Genomic DNA, 20288 nt, shown 5'->3' on the forward strand with positions numbered 1-20288 from the left:
CCAGCTAATTATAGGAGGAATTTAGTTTAACTTTAGAAGAAAATTGATAACCACTCATTTCCCAAAACTAACTGTCAAGGAGATAAGGAAAATATGCACACAAGTAACAATGTTAAATATTTATAGGAAGGCAGGGGACCAAGAACAAAGAAGTTTTGCAACCTCCTCACATGCTCACCAAGGCCCAGACGGTGCTCACTCTCTTGGCTTCAACCCCAGTTCTCTTTCCCCTTCCTTTAACCTAAAAAGGAGCCTAAAGTTCATACTAATTAAAGATGGTTCTTTGGGACACTAGTCTGCCATCTTCTTGGCTTGCAAGATTTTCAAATAAAAGTTGCTTTCCTTACTCCAATACCTTGTCTCTCAACTTACTGGCTGTCAGACTGTGAGTGGTACGATTGACCAGTGAGCTTGGTTACGCGGTGTTGGACTGGAATTGGAGGTACTAGTATGAACTCCTAGCTCTATCTACTGAGTGGCCCTAGGAGCAATAGCATCCCAGCAGCAATGAGCACGTATAGCACTCGCATCTTGGTTTCTTACTACCATTCTCCACAGAAATGAACCAGGACTCTGAGAAATGGCTTATTCCAGGACTAAGTTGGGAATATGTGAGATGAGCCTTGAGCACCTGTGGGGACCAAGGCCCCTGGCCTCCTAAAGTTTCACTGAAAAATCAACTCACAATCAGGTAGATTAATAAGAGAAAGTGCATGAAAATTTACTTAACCCACGGGCATGGGGAGAATCACAGAGTGACCCCCAATATCCTTAAGTGTCCTTAATTTTTCTTCTCACGCCTGGATCATTCCCATCAGGCTGTAAACATGCTCCAATACCTACTCTTACAATAGTTCGGGTCTTCAAAGAAGCAGATTCCAAGACAAGAGTTAGACATGCAAAAAATGTATTATGGTAAACACCAGTGGAGGGACTGTAAGATTATAATGCAAATCTGACCCCTGTGAAGGGGAGAAGGAAGGAAGGGAAAGAGGGAGGGAGGAGAAAAAACGGCTGCTTTGCCACTCTAAGAAAGTAAAATTTTGGCAATGCCAATGGGGAGTCTTCAAGCCAAAGTTGCCAGTCACAAGAGTCCTGTGTCATACAGAAACATGCTTGCCCGCCATCCTTGGTCATGGCTGACAGCAGCCTACAGGAAGTGTAACCTTGGTGTGCATGAGGGGTAAAGGATTTTAGACTACAGCAGCCGCGACCATTAGGCAATTATATTCTTTCCAGAGATTAGAAAGGCACATTTCCATGGTCACCACACCTTTCTCATTCTTGATTCCATGGTCTCTTCTAGATACTCCATTTATCTGCTCTCTTTTCCAGGAAAAATCAATCAGAGCTGCTTATGCTTTTTGCTTTTACGTCCTTATATTTTATTCTCTCTTTAACCAACTCCAATCAGGTTTTGTCTTTCCCTTTCCACTGTCTCAGTAACTGTTTCCCTATTCTTCCATAGTAATAGTCCATTTAGTTGGAAATATGGCCACCCAGGCATAACTTGTCTTATTGCACTTTGCTTTATTGTGCTTCACAGATACTGGTTTTTTTTTACAAACTGAAGGTCTGTAGCACCCCTGTATTGAGCAATTCTATCAGTGCCAGTTTTCCACTAGCATATGCTCACTGCATGCTTCTGTGTCATATTTGGGTAATTCTCACAATATTCCAAACGTTTTCATTATTATTGTATCAGTTACAGTGATCTGTGATCAGGAATCTTGATGTTACTATTGTAATTTGTTTTGGGGCACCACAAACTGTGCCCTTATAGGACAGCAGACTTAATGTCCCACGTGTTCTTACTGCTGTACTGACTGGCTGTTCCCCATCACCCTCCCTCTCCTTGGGCCGCCCGATTCCCTCGGACACAACAATATTAAAATTAGACCCATAGCAACCCTACAATGGCCTCTGAGTGTTCAAGTGAAAGGAGGAGTCGCCATCTCTCAATTTAAATCAAAAGCCAGAAATGATTAAGCTTAAGGAGGAAGGCGTGTTGAAAGCTGAGGAACTGACAGAGAGGCCTCTTATGCCAAACAGGTAGCCAAGTTGTGGATGCAAAGGAAAAGTTTTTGAAGGAAATTAGAAGTGCTACTCTAGTGAACACATGAATGACAAGAAAGTGAAATGGTCTTATTGCTGATAGGAAGACAATTTTATCAGTCTTGATAGACTAAACCATCCACAATATTCCCTTAAGCCACAGCCTAATCCAGAGAAAGGTCTTGACTCTCTTCAATTGTATAAAGGCCGAGAGAAGTGAGGAAGCTGCAGAAGAAAAGTTGGAAGCTAGCAGAGGTTGGTTCATGAGGTTTAAGAAAAGAAGTCATCTCCATAATGTAAAGGAAAATAAAAATCTCAGAACCCCTCAACTCCTTATGCAAAACAGAAGGTCAAGCTTAGAGGCTGAGTCATGCAACATCCCCTTCCAAATGAATAGCTGTTACTAAAATTATGCATTTGCCCAATTCCCAGGGAAAGATAAAAGGCCTCAGGCATCTATAAAGGACTGCCCTCCCAGATCATTCATGAGGAAATTCTTTGCTGGCCTCTCATAAACAAGAACATATATATTGTAACTTTAGGTCTCCAGACTAAATCTAGCTCCTAAAACTAGTGTGTTCATAGCACACTGATACTGTGGATTACAAGTTTATCTTTCCAGGTGCAGAACAGAGACAAGAGGAGATCAATCATTCCTCCAACCACACAGAGACATCTGCAAAATAGATTCTTCCTTTAGTCCATTTTTCTCCTCAGACACTCACCTTATCTTATGTTAAATGTAGACTTACTGAGCAGTAAATAGAACCTCACAAGAATGTAGCCATTTGTCTCACTTCCCACCCCCCTCCTCCTTTTTTTTTTCAGTGTGCCCTCTCTCCTTAAATACTGAATATTTAATTTGGAGAGCACAGGTCACAAATACTTCTGTGGTTTGTGCTTTTCCCAGACACATCCTCAAATTTCAGTTTAATAAAGCTCCATTGATTGAGATCTTTGCCTCTATCACTTATTTTGAGTTGTCAATGATGTAAATGTGCAAGGTGAAGCAGCAAATGCTGATGTAGAAGAAGCTGGAGCAAGATCTGGCTAAGATCACAGAAGAAGGTGGCTACACTGAACAACAGCTTTTCAGTGTAGATGAAATGTCCTTGAGTTAGAAGAAGATGCCATCTAGGACTTTCATGGCTGAAGAGGTGTCTGACTTAAAAGCTTCAAAAGATAGGCTGATTCTCTTGTTAGGAAATAATGCAGCTGGTGACTAAGTTGAAGCCAATGCTCACTGACCGTTCAAAAAATCCTAGGGCTCTTAAGAATTATGCTAATTGTACTCTACCTGTGCTCTATAAATGGAACAACAAAGCCTGGATGATAGCACATCTGTTCTCAGCATGGTTTGCTGAACATTTTAAGCCTGCTATTGAGAACCACTGCTGAGAAAAAAAGATTTCTTTCAAAATATTACTGCTCATTGACAATGTACCTAGTCATCCAAGGGTTCTGATGGAGATGTACAGAAGATTAATGTTGTTTTTATGCCTGCTAACACAACATCTATTCTGCAGTCCATGAATCAGGGAGTAATTTTGACTCTCAAGCCTTGTTATTTAAGAAATACTTTTCATAAGGCTATAGCTGCCATAGATAGTGATTCTTCTTATTTTTCCAGAATATTACTGGGGTACAAATGTTTCATTATATGAATTGCTTTTGTACAGTTTTAGTAAAGTTATAAATGTGCCCATCACCAGATAGTGTGCACTGTACTTATTAGGTGTGATTTTACCCATCCCTACCTCCTCCCTCACCCCTGCGTGATTTCCATTGAGGTTTACTTCCATATGTGCACATGAGTGTTGATCAATTAGTTCCAATTTAATAGTGAATACATGTGGTGTTTGTTTTTCCATTCTTGTGATACTTCACTTAGGAGAATGGTCTCCTGTTCCATCCAGGTTGTTACAAAAGGTATTAGTTAACCATTTTTTATGGCTGAATAGTACTCCATGGTATACATATACCACATTTTATCAACCCATTCATGAATTGAAGGGCACTTGGATTGACTCCACATCTTTGCAATCACAAATTGTGCTGGTATAAACACTTGAGTGCAAGAGTCTTTTTGACAAAATGGCGTTTTTTCCTTTGAGTGAATACACAATAGTTGGATTACTGGATCAAACGTTAAGTCTACTTTTAGTTCTTTGAGATATCTCCATACTACTTTTCATAGAGGTGGTACTAGTTTGCAGTCCTGTCAACAGTGTATAAGTTTCCTTTCTCTCTGCATCCACACCAGCACACGTTGTTGTGGGACTTTTTGATAAAAGTTTCGCTGTAGTTAGGTGATATCTCATTGTGGTTTTGATTTGCATTTCCCTAATGATTAGAGATGTTGAGCATTTTTTTCATGTTTTTATTGGCCATTAGTCTTTTTCAATCTTCTATTGAAAAACTTCTGTTCATGTCTTTTGCCCACTTTTTAATGGAGTTGTTTAATTTTTTTCTTGCTTATTTGCTTGAGTTCTTTGTAGATTCCAGTTATTAGCCCTTTATTGGATGTATAGCTTGCAGATATTTTCTCCCATTCTGTAGGTTGTCTATTTGCTCTAATGATTGTTTCCTTGGCTGGGCAGAAGCTTTTTAATTTGATCAGGTCTCATTTATTATTTTCGTTGTTGCTGTCTGTGATTGCCTTTGGGGTCTTCCTCATAAATTCTTTGCCTAGGCTTATATATAGAAGAGTTTTTCTAACATTTTCTTCTAGAATTGTTATAGTTTCATGGCCTTAGCTTTAAGTCTGTTATCAATCTTGAATTAATATTAATTTTTGTGAGTGGTGAGAGGCAAAGATCCTGTTTCAGTCTTGTACACGTAGCTATCCAATTTTCCCAGCACCATTTATTGAATAGGGAGTCTTTCCTCCAATGTATGTTTTTTTTGCTTTGTCAAAGATCCAGGAATCCCACTACTGGGTATTTACCCAAGGGGGAAAAAAGACATTCTACAAAAAAGACAACTACACTCGAATGTTTATAGCAGCACAATTAACAACTGCAAAGATGTGGAAACAACCCAATTGTTCATCAATACATAAGTAGATTAATAAAATGTGGTGTATGTATACCATGGAGTACTACTCAGCCATAAAGAATGGTGAACTAATGCCTCTTTTATTAACCTGGATGGAACCGGAGACTTCTTCCAAGTGAAGTATCACAAGAATGGAAAAACAAACACCACATGTACTCACCATTAAATTAGAATGAATCAATCAACACTTACGTGCACATACAGAAGTAACATTCATTGGAAATCAAGCAGGTGGGAGCGAGGTGGAGGGGATGAGTAAATTCACACCCAACAGGTACGATGCACACTATGTGGGGGATGGGCACACTTATAACTTTTGACTCAAATGGCACAAAAGCAATTTATGTAACCAAAACATTTTTACCCTCCTAATAGTCTGAAATTAAAAATAGATGGGTCCAAGTAGATTTCTTTGGCCTGCACTTGAGGCTTTGCATGGCTCTTTTCTGTGGAATGTCTTGATTTCACAAAGGTAGTAAAATCTCACAAGTTACCACAAACCTACTTTATTTATATTTTTCTAGCTTATTCTAGGAGCATGTGGAGACCACAGTTGCTTGGGCAGAGGGTCCCAGAGGTAACATGGAGCAGAGATTGGAAGGAGAGAAGGCTGGAGGCAGGGAGGTCAAATCCAAGTTTCAAATGAGGAGGATCTTAGCAAGGTAGTGGCATGGGGGAGATGGCAGATGCAGTAGCTGATTTTGAAATCATCATTTAGAGTGAAAGGAAGGTTAAGATGAATCAAGCTTCTGACCTAAGTGAAATGTGCGGTCACGATACCACTCAAAGGCAGTCTTAGGGGTTGATGGCTATAATAAGGGGTCTCACTTTGCTGGTCTCAGTTTGCTTATAAGAAAAATAGGGGTAGTATGGAACCTATCTCTGGTGGCTACTTTGAGGATTAGATGACATAATGAATGTAAAGTGTTTAAATCAAGGACTGCCATGCAGCAAGTTTTCAATCAATATAACTTAGGTTAAATAATTTGCTCCAAACCACACAGCTACATGAGTGGTAGAGTTGGGGTTCCAGCATGTCAGTTACAGCATACAGAGGCTGGTCACTTTACCTGTTATGTAGGGTAGAAACAACCAGAAGAGAGACAGGTCTACAGTGAGGCTATGGTGACGAGCTTGGTTGTGGACATGGAAACATTGATGTGGGGCAGCGGGGGATGTCTAGGAGGCAGGTAGACTCATGTATCTCATGTGGCTGGACTCAAGAGAGATCTTGGCTAGAGATGCTCTTTTTTCCATGATCATCCCTCAGAGTACATGTGAAATTATAGTCATCAAGAGTATACTATCTAGTAGCCAGGTATCTGACAGATGGTGTTTAATAAAATTTTGTGGCCAAGATTATTGTAAATTCTTTAAGTGGTTTTAGTCAGGCTTTTATATTTGACTATTGATCTCTCTTGCCAACATTTTTTATGATGCTGTAGAATTGTTAACTATAATGAAAAGCCTATATCTCAGAAACATAAAAGCCATTTCCTAATCATAAGAAGTTTAAAGATTTCTATATTAAAAAGCCACCCCATTAAAAAGTTAATTAACCTTTAGTCAAATAACTTTTTATCTCCTTCAACTGTAAGCATTTTTTCCTTTAATATGCTGAATAATTTGTTTGTTTAACATTGTTTAAGGAACAGATTCCTAGTATAGGTTGTGTCACAAATTGAATGGAGAAAAAATCTTTAGTACTCATCAAGTTCAATCTTATTTGTTTGCTGGCATCACCACCTACTGCCTCCCATCAAATACTTTAACACACTATTGATGTGAAGTTGTCCGTTTGTATATCAGAAACCTAAGATGAAAAAACAAGTACATTTACCTGGAAGAGTTTATGAAGACAATACATTTGTGTATGGCAGGGAATGGAAAACTATATTTCACACTTCAAATCTGGCTTGATGCATGTATTTGCAGGGCCCATGAACTAAGGCTAGTTTTTACTTTTTTTTGGTAGAGACAGGTTTTCACTATGTTGCCCAGGCTAGTCTGAAGCTCCTGGCCTTAAGTGATCCTCCTGCTTCGGCTTCCCAAAGTGTTGGGATTACAGGCGTGAGCCACCACACCTAGACCTAATTTTTACATTTTTAAATGTTGAAAAAAATCAAAAGAAGAACAATATTTTGTAATGTGTGAATTTTGTGTAAACTGCAAATTCTATTTTATGGAAACACAGCCATGCTCATTCATTTATGCGTCATCTACAGCTGCTTCCATCCTACAATGGCAGGGTACTTGCAACAAAGACCGTATATGGTACACTCACTGCTTTGCATTTCTGTTTAGCAACCTACAAATCTCAAAGATGAGGCTACAACTCCGCAGTGTCTCAAGTGTCCTGTATATCACTGTACAGTAGCATGGCTTTTTAAGTTATTAGTGCTATAGCCATCATGTCAAAAAATAAAAAATAGAAAAATAGAATCTGGCCAAAACAAAAAAAAAAAGAAGAAGAAAAAAGAAAAAAGGAGACAATAGTGGGTTCTAAATGTCATGCTTTTTAAGGAACAGCAGAGCATGTATTAATTTGTTATTGAATTAGGTGACACTATGATTTGAATGCTACCTCCAAAGTTTTTAAGTTGGAAACTTCACCCCCAAAGCAACAGTGTTGGGAGGTGGGGCCAGATAAGAGGTGATTCAGTCATGAGGGTTCTGCATGATTGGAAGTAGGTTAGTTATAGAAGGAGTTATAGAGGGTTTGTTATGAAACTAAGTTTGGCCCCTCTTGCTCTCTTGATCTTGCCTTCTCAACCTCTGCCACGTGATGACACAGCAAGAAGGCCCTCACCAGATGCCAGCACCTTTATATTGGACTTCCTGGTCTCAAGAACCATAAGTCAAACAAATTTCTGTTCACTATAAATTACAAGTCTGTAGTATTCTGTTAAAGCTGAATAAAAATAAGATAGGTGGGAAATTATTCTGTTAATTATATAGTGATATTACAACTGTAGAAGAATACAATGTAACAGATTTAGTAATCATCACAACATTCCCCACTCATAGGAAAGCAATGAGCAATATTCCCCACTCATAGGAAAGCTAGAAAAATTAGAAAATTTAAAACAGAATGCTTATCACAGCACAATTTCTTTATAAAAATAAAAATGAGACTACAACCAAATACGTTTCTTCTGAGTGGCCCATTTGTTAGCCAACCAAGGAAAGATATTTATTGATAATGAGTTAATTATGTTTGATTATAGCAGCAGATGAAATATGTCCAGTGAAAATAAACCAGTTTAAGACTAAAAGCCTTCTTATGAAAGTTGTTTCTTGAAGAGTTGAGGACATTGGGAGCAACATCAATAGGTAATTTAGAAGTGAATTCTAGTGATTTTCCTTGGCTCTTGATAAATTGACAAATGTCCCTGATACAGCTCAATTGTTTTTTATTTGAGGAGTCGATATTGAATTTGAAGTGAATGAATTAATTAGATTCTATGAATGGACTGCATTGGAAAAACTAAGGGAAAGACTATTTTCAAAGAAAATAGGGAATCACTAATTCAGTACAACCTGAGGTGGAATCTGCTAAGATGTGTTACAACTGTCTGTGTTAAAAATATCTGTGGAGCAGAAAAGGGATGTGGGGGAAAATTTAGAAAGCCTGTGAAAATGTAAGATGTTTAAAGTCTATGATTACTTATTGTAATATTCATCATAAGGCACTTTGTGGAAAACATTGCCATTTATTATACATTATTGAACCAGTAATATCAAAGGTGATTTCATTAGCTATTTTGGACTTACCTATCATCCATTTTGTAAATTTTTGTCAGAAAAAGAAGCTAAACATCCTGTTACATCAGCATTAACAGATGAATATTTGAAATTAATTTTGATGATAGGGAACACTAATTTTGAACTCCAATAAAGTAAAATACTATCTTGTCCCCCCAATTTTTTTTCCTCAGTACTAAACCTATATTACAAAAGCATATACTCAACTACTCATATAACATTTTGAATTTTACCAATAAAAAATTGTGGAAGCTTATTTTCTCTTGTTGTGTAAGTATCTACATAATACCCTTGATTTTGTCTCTTGGATTACAAACACTAAAATATTTACTATCTGGTTTTGTTGTTTTTTTGTTTTTTTTTCTGAGACAGAGTCTCACTCTGTTGCCCAGGCTAGAGTGCCGTGGTGTCAGCCTAGCTCACAGCAACCTCAAACTCTTGGGCTCAAGCAATCCTTCTGCCCCAGCCTTTCGAGTAGCTGGGACTACAGGCATGTACCACCATGCCCGGCTATAGTTTTTTCTATATATGTTTTTAGTTGGCCAATTAATTTCTATTTATAGTAGAGACGGGGTCTCGCTCTTGCTCAGGCTGGTTTCAAACTCCTGACCTTGAGCAATCTGCCTACCTCAGCCTCCCAGAGTAGTAGCATTACAGGTGTGAGCCACAGCACCTGGCCTATATCTGATTCTTTATAGAAAATGTTTCCCAGCCTCTGATGTATAATCTTAATTTATCTCAATTTGTAATACTGTTGTGATGGTTAGTTTCGATAGTTAACTTGGCAAGGCTATAGTTTCCAGGTATTCAACTAAACATCAATCTAGATGTTGCTGTGAAGTACTTTGTGCATGTGATTTACATCTACAGTGGTTGCTCTTAAGTAGATTATCCTCAGTATTCTGGGTAGGCCTGATCCAATCAGTACACATGCCTTAAGAGTAGAACTGAGGTTCCTTGAAAAGAAGAAATTCTGTGTGCGGACAGCTCCTGCCTGCCTGAGTATTTCCATCCTGCCCTTCTTGACTGCCTGGTCTAAGGATTCCAGTCTTGCATAGCCTGCCTCCCAATCACATAAGCCAATTCCTTGCAATCAATCAATCTCTCTCTCTCTCTCTTTTTTTTTTTTTAGAGATGGGGGTCTCACTATGTTGCCCAGGTTGGTCTTGAACTCCTGGGCTCAAGCAATCCTCTTGCCTTGGTCTCCCAAAATGCTAGGATTACAGGCACAAGTCTCTGAGCCCCGCCAACAAATGTCTTTATACACATACATATGCTCCTGGCTCTGGTCCTCTGGTGTCCCTGTAAAAGACACCACCTGATTTATGCTGCTCGAAAACTGAAAAGACAATAACTTCAGAGAAAACAAAATTAATAAATTTTTTGCTGCCTGTCGGCTGTGATATTGCCTAATCTATCTTAATGACTCTCTAGGGTAAGGCAGAAAGGGGTAGTGAGAGTTATGAATAAAGACAGAAAATTCAGGAAGACTCAAATTCAGCCTTATCACTGTGGATCAAAAATACATCGTTTCTGGATAGAATCTGTTTCAAGAACAAAAATGAGATTTTGTGGGGAAATGTGTCCCTTGGCCTACCTCTAGGACTCTTTCCTAGGGTCCACTGCTGCCGGCTGTTAGAGCACCCTTGACCTCCTGGTGCTGTTGGTAAATACTGGGCCTGTGTATTTTCAGAGGAGAGTTTCTCCAGCTTTCGTCAGATTTTCCAATGGGTCTGTGGCACCAAAAAGATAAAAACTACAGATGACCCCCCTCTAGGTAAATATTGAACCCTTATATGCCACCTGCTGTGTACCTTGTCTTCTCTGATGCTCACAATAATCCTATGAAGTAGGTACTAGTCTCTCACTTTACAGATGAGAAAACTGAAGCTCAGAAAAATGAAGTCATTCGTCCTGGTCTGGGTTCGAGCCCAGCTCTGACCCCAAAGCTGAGGCTTAGGGGAGTTGGGAGGACGGTCTGCTCAGTCACTAGGCTCAGGGCTCAGGGCCACTCGCTGCACTTGCCGTGGTCCTCTGGGTACCTGCCTGGCCTCTGCCCGCTCGCCTGGGCCGGAGACAAGTCGGGGGTGGCCTCCAAGTTTTGAGGGGAGGGCGTCCTAGCCACTGGCTTTCTAGCGTGCCCGGCCCAACAGGAGGGGGAGCAGGAGGGAGCGGGGCGCCCGGGGAGGGCGGGCCCTGAGAGGGAGTTCGAAAAGAGGAAGGAAGTGGGGCCCGGCACTGCGCCCAGCCACCCCCTGCCGGCTTCCCCACGCGAGGACGCGCGCCCCGGCCCAGCCATGGCCCCCTGGCGCAAAGCGGACAAGGAGCGGCACGGCGTGGGTAGGTGCTGGCCGGGTCCGCGGCCGGGAGGAGGACAGGTGGCGGGAGGGCCGCCCGCAGAAGATGCTGCGGCTCCTGGCGGCGCGGGCGCGGGTCAGAGGGCGCAGCGGCCCCGCGGCCTGCATTGGGCGGCCCGGGCGGGAGAGGGCGGCAGCGAGAGGAAGGTGGGCACCCGCCGGCAGGCTGCGCCCGGCCTCGGGGCCCTCGCCCTCCCGCCTGTCGCGGGCCGCCCCCTCTTGGAAACCTTCAGCGTGGCGGAGACGGGGTCAGGCCAAGGGCTTGGCACCCGGGCTGCCTGCTGGGCACGCGTTCCAAGGCGTGGACTCCACCGCCCCACCGACGGCCGGGCCTCACAGAGGGAGCCCCACTGTGTCCTCCGCCTCAGCCTCGCCGGCCGCCGTGCCCGCCTGCCCCCCGCTCCACAGGACGCCCGTCCGCCATCTCCCCTGCCTGTCCTTCCTGGGTCGGGTGACCCGGCTGTGGCAGAACATCCAGAGCCAGTCAAAGTTGGGGCCTGGGGCTGGAAGGTGGGACCCTTCCCTGGACCCCAGAGACCCTCCCGCCAGGTTATCCGGGAGCAACCAGCCAAGAAGCCAGTCCTGTCAGCTGCAGCCACCTAAGCTCCCAGAGGCCTCTGCCTCCCGCCGGCGGAAGTGGTGGCTGGCGGAAGGGAGGCGGCAGGTGCCGCGACTCTTTCCTCCAAGTGGCATCAGTGGCGCAATCCCGGTAGACTCGCTGTGGTTTTCAAACTTGAGTGTCAATGTAAAAATCCCCCCGGAGCTTGCTGCACAGGCAGACACCAGACACCGCCCTAGAGATGGAGTTGGCGGGCGAGACTGCGACAGCCCAGGCGCCAGGCGTGATTAGAGGCAGGGCGTCCGCAGGCCGCTGTTTGAGAGTCGCGGCTCTGGAGAGAACAGCGTCCATTCACTGACTGGGCTCGAGATGCTGTGGGGCACTTTAGTATGAATGGTCCCCATCCAGAGAACAAATAGTAATTCATATCCTGGGGGGCGGGTTTCCAAAGCCAGGAGGGGTACAGCCGATGCTCTTGAGGAAGTATGTGGAAGGTTAGAAGCTTGGGCTGTGAAGTCAGAACCGAGTTCAAATCTGGGCCTGTTTCTTGGTCTATGAAGTGCGAATATACTGATAGCACAGGCCTCATGAGACTGTCATGAGGATTGAGAGGGGTGACGTGTGTAAAGCACTTAGTGTGCTGGCTCGCTGAGAATTAGTGGCTGAGGTCAAGGGGCTTACCTAGCAGTTGTGGAACCAAGAGAGACACCGAGTAACTACCCTCATGCCAAGTTCAGGACAGCCGTGCCTTGTGAGACTGTAGTATTTTATGGTTTACCAGGTCCATCTCATGCAGTGTCTTTGTCTGACTTCAGAACCATCCATGTGAGGCAGTGTATTATTATTCCCATTTTATAGATGAGGAAATCAAGTCCCAGAGTTCACACAACTTGGAAGTAATGGAGCTGGGCCTTACATTCAGTTGTCTCCAGACCCTAGGCCGTTTGCACTGCACCGGGAAGGCATCCAGAAGGGAGACATCGCGGGTAAAGGCAGGAAGCTGGAAAGCATGTTGCATGTGGGTCAAACAATGAATAGTCTGTTTTGGTTTTAGTATTCTTTGTATTGAAAAAGAACATGGAAGAGGTAGATTATGGCCAGAATATGAAGGGCTTTGAGTGCCAAACTAGCAAGTTTGGATTTCCTTCTGTGAGCGCTGGAGGTTTTGAGGAGTGTCGCCTGTAAGAAGTTAGTATCATTAACTAGAGGGACAGGGATTGTGCGTAGAGTAGAAGGGACGTGGGTAGAAGGGACGTGGGTAACAGTTTTACCTGTCTACAACTGGCTGCCTGGTTAGTTAATCTGGCAAGAGGCCATTTATAAACAACATTGCCCTTTGCCCTTTACGTGATTAATCCTCTCTGCCTGAGGCTTTTGTCAGTGAAGAGAGCTTTCTCCTTGAGGGGAGAAGAAAGGGCTGAAAAGGACTAGGGAGAAAGAGAAACTAATAGTATCAGTTAGTATTAAATGTGATTATGAGTGACAAAAACCCTCCAAGATAGTGATTTAACTAAGCTACAAGTTTATTTCTGTCTCACACAGAAAGCCCAGAAGTGGTCTGTGAAGAGGTGGAAGAGTGGCTCATTCTGTGTCTTCCACTGCTTCCTTGGCGTGTGGCTTCTTGCCTCCTGTACCGCACTGGCTGCTTAAGCTTCAGCCATCAGGTCCACCTTCCAGCTAGCGAGAAGGGTGAAGGGAATAAGAAGATCGCGGCTTTTCCCTTTAAAGATACTTAAATGAAGGCACACTTGATATTTCTTACTACATCCTATTGGCTAAAACATAATCATATGACTGAACATAGCTGCAAGGGAGGCTAGTTTGTAACATAGACAGCCATGGACCCAGCTAAAAATGAGGAGTTCTATTCCTAAGGAAGGATATTGGAGATGATGTATTAGTTTTCCAAGGCTGCCATAACAAAATACCACAGACTGGGCGGCTTAAACAACAGAAATTATATCCTCACGGTTCTAGAGGCTAGAAGTCCAAGAAGGCCAGCGGGATTGGTTTCTCTTTTTCCTAGATTTGCAGATGACTGTCTTGCTGCCTCTTCACATCATCGTCCCTCTGTGCAGGCACACCCTGGTGGCTCTTCCTCTTCTTATTAGGACACTAGTCATATTGGATTAGGACCCCACCCTAAAGGACTCATTTTAACTTAATCGCCTCTTTATCTCCAAATATGCACTTATCTTTAACCACAGTTACACTCTGAGGTACTGGGGGTTGGGACTTCAACATTTTAGGAGGGACACAAGTCCACAACAGATAATTTGTGGTATCTGGCATGGTATTTAGGGACTAGAAAGAGGGCTTTAACACAGGAGTCCTGAGACAGGTTTATTTACCTGGACACTGGGCCTGCCAGGCAGATCTGTGTGGGACTTCAGTTATGCTTATAGGGAAGGAACAAATTTCTTTGCATTACCCAACTTAGGTTCTCTGGCTGGGGCCCTGCAAATTAGACCCACAAAAGACAGATGAACAAGAGAAAAACAAACAGAAGTTGTTAGCATGTTCATTGAACTTCTACATGGAGCACACAGAGATGAGTAACTCAAAGGAGTGTTTTAAACTCAGGCTGCGATAGAATCTTAGCAAAGGAACAATAGAGGTTTAGAGAACTGACAAAGGAAAGGGTTTGAGGCTTCCATGGGCAGCAAACTGTGGGAAGGCAAATATATGGAGGAAACTCAAGGAAGATAAGGGCTATTTGTGTAGGTCTGTCTTGGAGCTGATTTTCTGTCTTCTTTATGGCCATAAAACTTAGCTGGGAGAGATTTATGGCAGTCCTTATTTCTTAGAAGTTTCTGCTTCTAGTCAGATAAAGGAAAGTCTGGGAAGTCTTCTTTCTGTATCTGTGGATTCTTATTTGCCTCCAACTCAAAATAATCCTTATGCCAAAGTGGTGCATTTGGGGTGGTGTATTTTGGTCCCTACGCTCAGATGTTCTCTTGCCCCCAGTTATGGTGTTGCAATGTTGTGTGGTGTTGGGAAGTATTTGTTGGTCCCTGTGAAGTCTGGGAAGAAGAGTCTGGTCTTGCTGGCAGTCTCTGGCATTCTTTAGCTTACAGACATACCGGTCTGATCTCTGCCTCCATCTTCACATGCATTCTCATTGTGTGCATGTCAGCCCACCCTAATGACCTCATTTTAACTTTATTACCTTTGTAAAGACTCTGTCTCCAAATAAGATCACATTTTGAGGTACTGGGAGTTAGGACACTAATAATCTCCCCTTTTTTGGAGGGTGGGAGGAGGCACAATTCAAACCATAACAGGCTCTGCAAAAGCAGAGAAGGGATCTTTTCCACATCTTGGTTGGGGAGTATAGAAGAATCCACAACTACTCCCTGATCCAGGGATGTGGGTGCTGTTACTGCAGCCCAGGACCCTGGACAGAGCTGGTCCATGCAGAGACTGACGGATTTGGAATGGGCAATGCACGTAAGCTGAGTCCTTTGCTCTTGTTACAAGGAACAAACTCCATTCAAATCAGTTCAATTAAAATGTGTGTGGTGTGTGCACATGTGAGGGCGGGGGAAGTGGTGTGTTTTAAAGGTCAGAGGAATCACATGAAAATCCAGGAAACAGGAGCAGCCAAGCCTCCACAAGGGTGTGAGCTAACACGGCCCTGGAAACCTCTGCCTCTCTTCTCATGGCTACCAAGCTTCTCTGAGGTAGGAGGAAGGACAATTCAAACCATAACAGGCTCTGCAAAAGCAGAGAAGGGATCTTTTCCCCGTCTTGGTTGGGGGGTATGGAAGGATCCATAGTCACCCTCCAGTCCAGGGTTGTCAGCTCTGTCCTCCTTTCTGTTCTCACCAACTCCCTCTGATTCGATTGCTCCTTCTTAACTTGGATATTCTGTAACACCATAATGACGGCCTAGCGTGCCACCCACCCCTCTCTGCATGGCCCTGCCGTTCAAGCATCCACTGAGTTTTCTCTCTGTTGTGTATATTTGTTCAAAGTCCCAAGAGAAGATTTGGAGTGGTGGCTTGATTCATCTTTTTAAGAAAGACCGCCCAAGTCAGAGGTCACCATCAGCCTAAGGATGGGCCCAACTCTGGTCAGGGTGCTGCCCCTGCCTGGTCCAATCCACTATGGCTGTGGGTTCGTGCGTCACGTGGCTTGTTACTCGTCTAGCAGGAGCTGTTCAAGGGACTGAATCCTTGAGTAGGAGGCATGAGTGGAATATGCATCCCACACATATCCAGGGGGAAACTCCACTACAGGGGGACCAGTTCTACTGCTCTTGTTGCCAAAGGCAACAGTTAAGAAAAAAGGATAGAAAACACCATTCACTCACTAACTTGTTTATTTGTTCACTCATTCATTCTTCATTTATTTCTTAAATATTTGCTGTGTTTACAATGCCAGGTACTGCACTCGTCACTGAGATTACTTGAATTAGGCCAGTATGGTCCCTACCCTTTTGGGGCTGATAGCCTAGTAGGGAAGATGAACAAGAACTTGGTGAATAAATGAGTAAACCTATAATTACAAATTGTCATATGTGCTATTGTAATAGGGAAGCGTTGAATGAAAATATTGCAGGGAGGGGTCTTAAATCAGATGACCTGAGGAGGCCTCTGCAGAATGGGGAAAAGAACCCCAAAAGAAAGGCTTGGAGGAATCTTAACACGTGTCTTTGCTACAGCGGCACATTGTATTTTTGTGCTGGTCCCTAGAAATTAGTCTGGTGCAACAAAAACACATGAGTTAGAAATCTAATTCCTTCCTACCACCAGTTCTTATGTGCCAGGGCCTTCTACTTTCTGATGCTTCAGCAGCTTGGGTTGTTTAGGAGTGCCTGCGGGGCTGGCTGGTTGATCCATGTAAGGAGATTGTCTACTCCCTGGGTATATGGGAGCCTCATTAGTTGGGGGACATCTTGCCCCCAACCATAATGTTTGTGTTTGAATGAACCTTAATGACAGATTGTGTTTTCTAAGCTCTGCTTCCTCCTGAGATCAGCATCCTTATATTGCTGCTGTATTTTGAGACAGGAAATGTAGTCACCATAATGTTCTGCTAATTTCTGGACCTTTGGATTTGTTGGTTTTTTTTTAAAGCTTACAGGCCTTTAATTTAATAGTCAATTACACATGGGTGCCACAGTCTGTGCTCCGCAGCATATGTTTTGCAAATGAGGAACGATAATGCTTATGATCAGGCAACTGCAGAGGAATCTGGGTACAGACACAACAAATGTTCCCTTTAATGGGCACTTTCTCCCTTTTTCCCACTTCCTTTAATTGCTGTGAATTGAAAAACAGTCAGGCTGAGTTTGTGGGCTGCTTTAGTCTTATTCCGTTTTTAGTTCTCCTTGGAAAAAGTCATCCCTTGTCTCCCTGCCCCTACCAGGTCAGCTTCCTCATTGCTTTAAAGTCACAGTGGCAGAAACAAGGGCGAGAAGGGGGTGACCAACAGTGTGGACACTTTCCAGAGACCTCTCTGGCCATTGCTCCAGGGCACTCGGAGTTCCCCTGACCACACCTGGCATTGTGAGTCACAGCCTAAATGAGACTGGTGCAAGGAGACATAGGTGGACAGTGTGACTTGCATGGGTGCCCCAGGACGCAGCACAAGGTGTGAACGGAGCAGAAGATCAGTGGGAGCTTGTTGGGTGGCATTAGTTGGTGGCAACGCTGGGCCTAGAGATACCCTGCCTGGCATGTAGGCTGCAGCGGAGGGGCATCCCAGTGCCAGCGGAACCCCAAGAGTTTGCCCAGCAAGTGGGATTTGCTGCTTGCCTCACTTGTGGTGGCAGTAAGGGAGTTGTCTTCGGAAAGAACATTCCAAGTGGGGTGAATGGCCAACGAGAGGTCCTGAGGAGGAAGCCTCGCTGCCGTGTGGGAGCCCAGCGTGGCTGGAGTAGAGTGAGCAAGGGCAGAATAGGAGGGAGTGGCCTCTCTGGGGGATGGTCACATTGAGTAGCGCCTTTTAGGTATGATGAGGACTTCGGCTTTGCTCTGAATGGGGCATTGCAGAGTTTGGAGTAGAATTGTAGAGCAACCTGTCTTATGTTTAAAAAGGATTTACTCTAGCAGATTTATGGTGACTAATAAAGAGCAATTAAATGTGGAAGCAGGGAGGCTAGTTAGGCAGCTGCTGCAATAACCCAGGCTCACACTGGGGGGGAGCAGTGGGGATGGCAAGATGTGCTGAGATTCTGGAAGTCTGTGTTGTAAATTGAGTACGTGGGATTTTCCTCCTGGACTGGATGTGGGCATGAGAGAAACAGAGGAGTCAGTGATGACTCCAAGGGTTTTGGTCTGAACAGCTGGAAGAATGGAAACTGCATATAGGACTTTCCTAGTTAAAACCTTGATCTAAGTTTTCATCAACATTGTCAAACGTAATATCATTGTCTCACTGTTTTATAGCATAGTTCATTTACAAAGCTCTTGTGTTATCATGTTTAACCCTCACAGACACCCCGAGAGCCTGGTACTCTTATCTTTATTTCCAGATGAGGAAATTGAGGCCAAGAGACCTTTGAGGTCTCATTGAAATGCAACCTGTTTCTACCATCCTGTTTCATTGCAGCCTCATGTTGGATTATCTGGGCTCTTCCATGAAATATAAGGTCCATGATGGCAGGACTGTGTCTCTGACACTTCTCCAGCACAGAGTGCCCAGCACAGAGCAGGTGCACAGCTAGTAGTTGTTGGTTGGATAGATGAATAGGTGAATTGATAGTTGATAAGTGGACAGCATGGATGCATAGGCAGATTGAGAGGTAGATGGATGGATGGGTGCAGGGATAGTTGTTGATTGGATGGATGGGTGGATGGATGGATGTGTGGGCAGGGGAAGGGGTGGAGGGAGAGGAGGGCTGGGAGGTTTCTCAAGTTCTGGTGGCCTCATAAGGTTCAGATGGCCTGAGTCTCCCCACCTTGCCTTCATTGTCCTACCCCACGCCTTCCCTGTCAGGAGGTGGGGTCCTGAGAGAGCACTGCAGCGACCGGTGGAGTGCTCCTGACCTCTTCTCCAGACACTGGACCCCTGCAGCTGGCCACTGTACCTGCCAGTTCTCAGCCTGGGATTCCATGAAGGTGGCCCTGCCCTCCATCCCTCGCCCATCAAGCGGACTTCCCCTCCCTCCTTGCCCCCCCCAGACCCCTCCCACCTGCTCAGGGGCTCTCTCCAGCCTTCCCTAGCCCGCCCTCTGCCCCTCCCTCGCCCTCCAGTCTCACTTCCTTCATGGGGCCGCTTGTGCCCTCTGACAGCCCACAGTTGCTGTGGCTTGCAGTTTAGCCCGCTGTTTTTTTGTTTTTTGTTTTTGTTTTTTTGAGACGCTCCTTGTTTCTTGTGTGTTTATTTTGTCTCTTCAACTAAGTTGCAAGGAAGCTCCAGGAGAGCAGGAGCCACCCCTCTCACTCCACTTTTCTGACCTGCAGGAGCCATGAGAGTGTTAGACACTCTGCACTGGGGGCCGATTTTGTCATAAAGCCTCTCTTCCAACTCTGTAGTGCGTGTGTGAGCGTGTGCGTGTGTCAGTGCAGGAGTGTGTGAGATGTGTGTGCGTGTGCCCACGGGAGTACTGGAAGGGGAGAGTGAGATTCCAGCAGGGGGTTTCAGAGCAGAAGTCATTAACCTTGGCACTACCGACATTGTGGGTCACGTAATTCTTTGTTATGGTGCTGTCCTGTGTACTGTAGGATGTTTAGTGGCATCTCTGGCCTCTCCCCACTAAATACTGGTAGAACCTACTCTCCCCTCCCTCCCCTTCAGGTTGGGACAAACAAAAATGCCTCCAGACATTGACAAACGTCTCCAGTAGGGCAAATCCACCCTCAGTTGAGAATTACTGTTTTAGAGAACTCATTGGAATCTCAACTCTCCTCTTGTTGGCTGGGCATGTCACCTTGCCTCACTAGAAACTGAGCACAATAATATGCATCCCATGAGGCTGTTATCACGATCCCATAAGGGGCCTAAAGCACCCGGCACCGTGCGGGTGCTAGATCCATCCCCAGCGGCGAGGGGCAGCGTGGTGCGGTGGCTCAGGGCATGCACTCCGGAGCCCACCCACCTGCGGGGACATCCTGGCTCGGCTCTTTCCTCGCTGGGTCACCCTGGGATCTTACACTGCCTCAGTGTCCTCATCTGTGAAGCAGAGATGATAATAATTATACCCACCCCAAGAACCGTGGTGAGGATTAAACAGGTGGCTGTGTGGAAGCCCGGGGAATAGCGTCTGGGATGTGAAAAGTGCTCAGCAGAGGGGGGCTGGCTGTTCTCGTGATGCCTCCGCTGTGTCCTGGTTGCTGGAGGAACATCTCTTCCTCCTGGGATCCCTCCGGCTGTGCTCCTTCTGCCACCTTTGCAGCTAACTTGCACCCGGGTTTGAGCTAGGGAGCTGCTGCCAGAGGCTTCTGCTGGGCCGTGGCGTCCACCGTCCCTGATGCCGCGTCAGGACGTTGCCTCCGTGCTGAGGCTGTCAACACTGTTCAGAGACTTCAGGCACACTGCTTGTGCAT

At 44.7% G+C, this 20288-nt stretch overlaps 1 protein-coding gene across 1 annotated transcript in view; it reads left to right on the forward strand.

Annotated features, from left to right (window-relative positions):
* Nucleotides 1-11090: 11090 nt before the first annotated feature.
* DOCK2 (dedicator of cytokinesis 2) overlaps nucleotides 11091-20288 on the forward strand; it is a 392475-nt gene continuing 383277 nt past the window's right edge. Inside the window, exon 1 of the mRNA XM_075996281.1 lies at nucleotides 11091-11217. Coding sequence (XP_075852396.1) covers nucleotides 11175-11217 — 43 coding nt within the window. The 5' untranslated portion in view covers nucleotides 11091-11174. The remainder of the gene's footprint in view (nucleotides 11218-20288) is intronic.

Source organism: Microcebus murinus, chromosome 21 (assembly GCF_040939455.1).
Source record: "Microcebus murinus isolate Inina chromosome 21, M.murinus_Inina_mat1.0, whole genome shotgun sequence".
In the NCBI taxonomy this organism is placed as follows: domain Eukaryota; kingdom Metazoa; phylum Chordata; class Mammalia; order Primates; family Cheirogaleidae; genus Microcebus; species Microcebus murinus.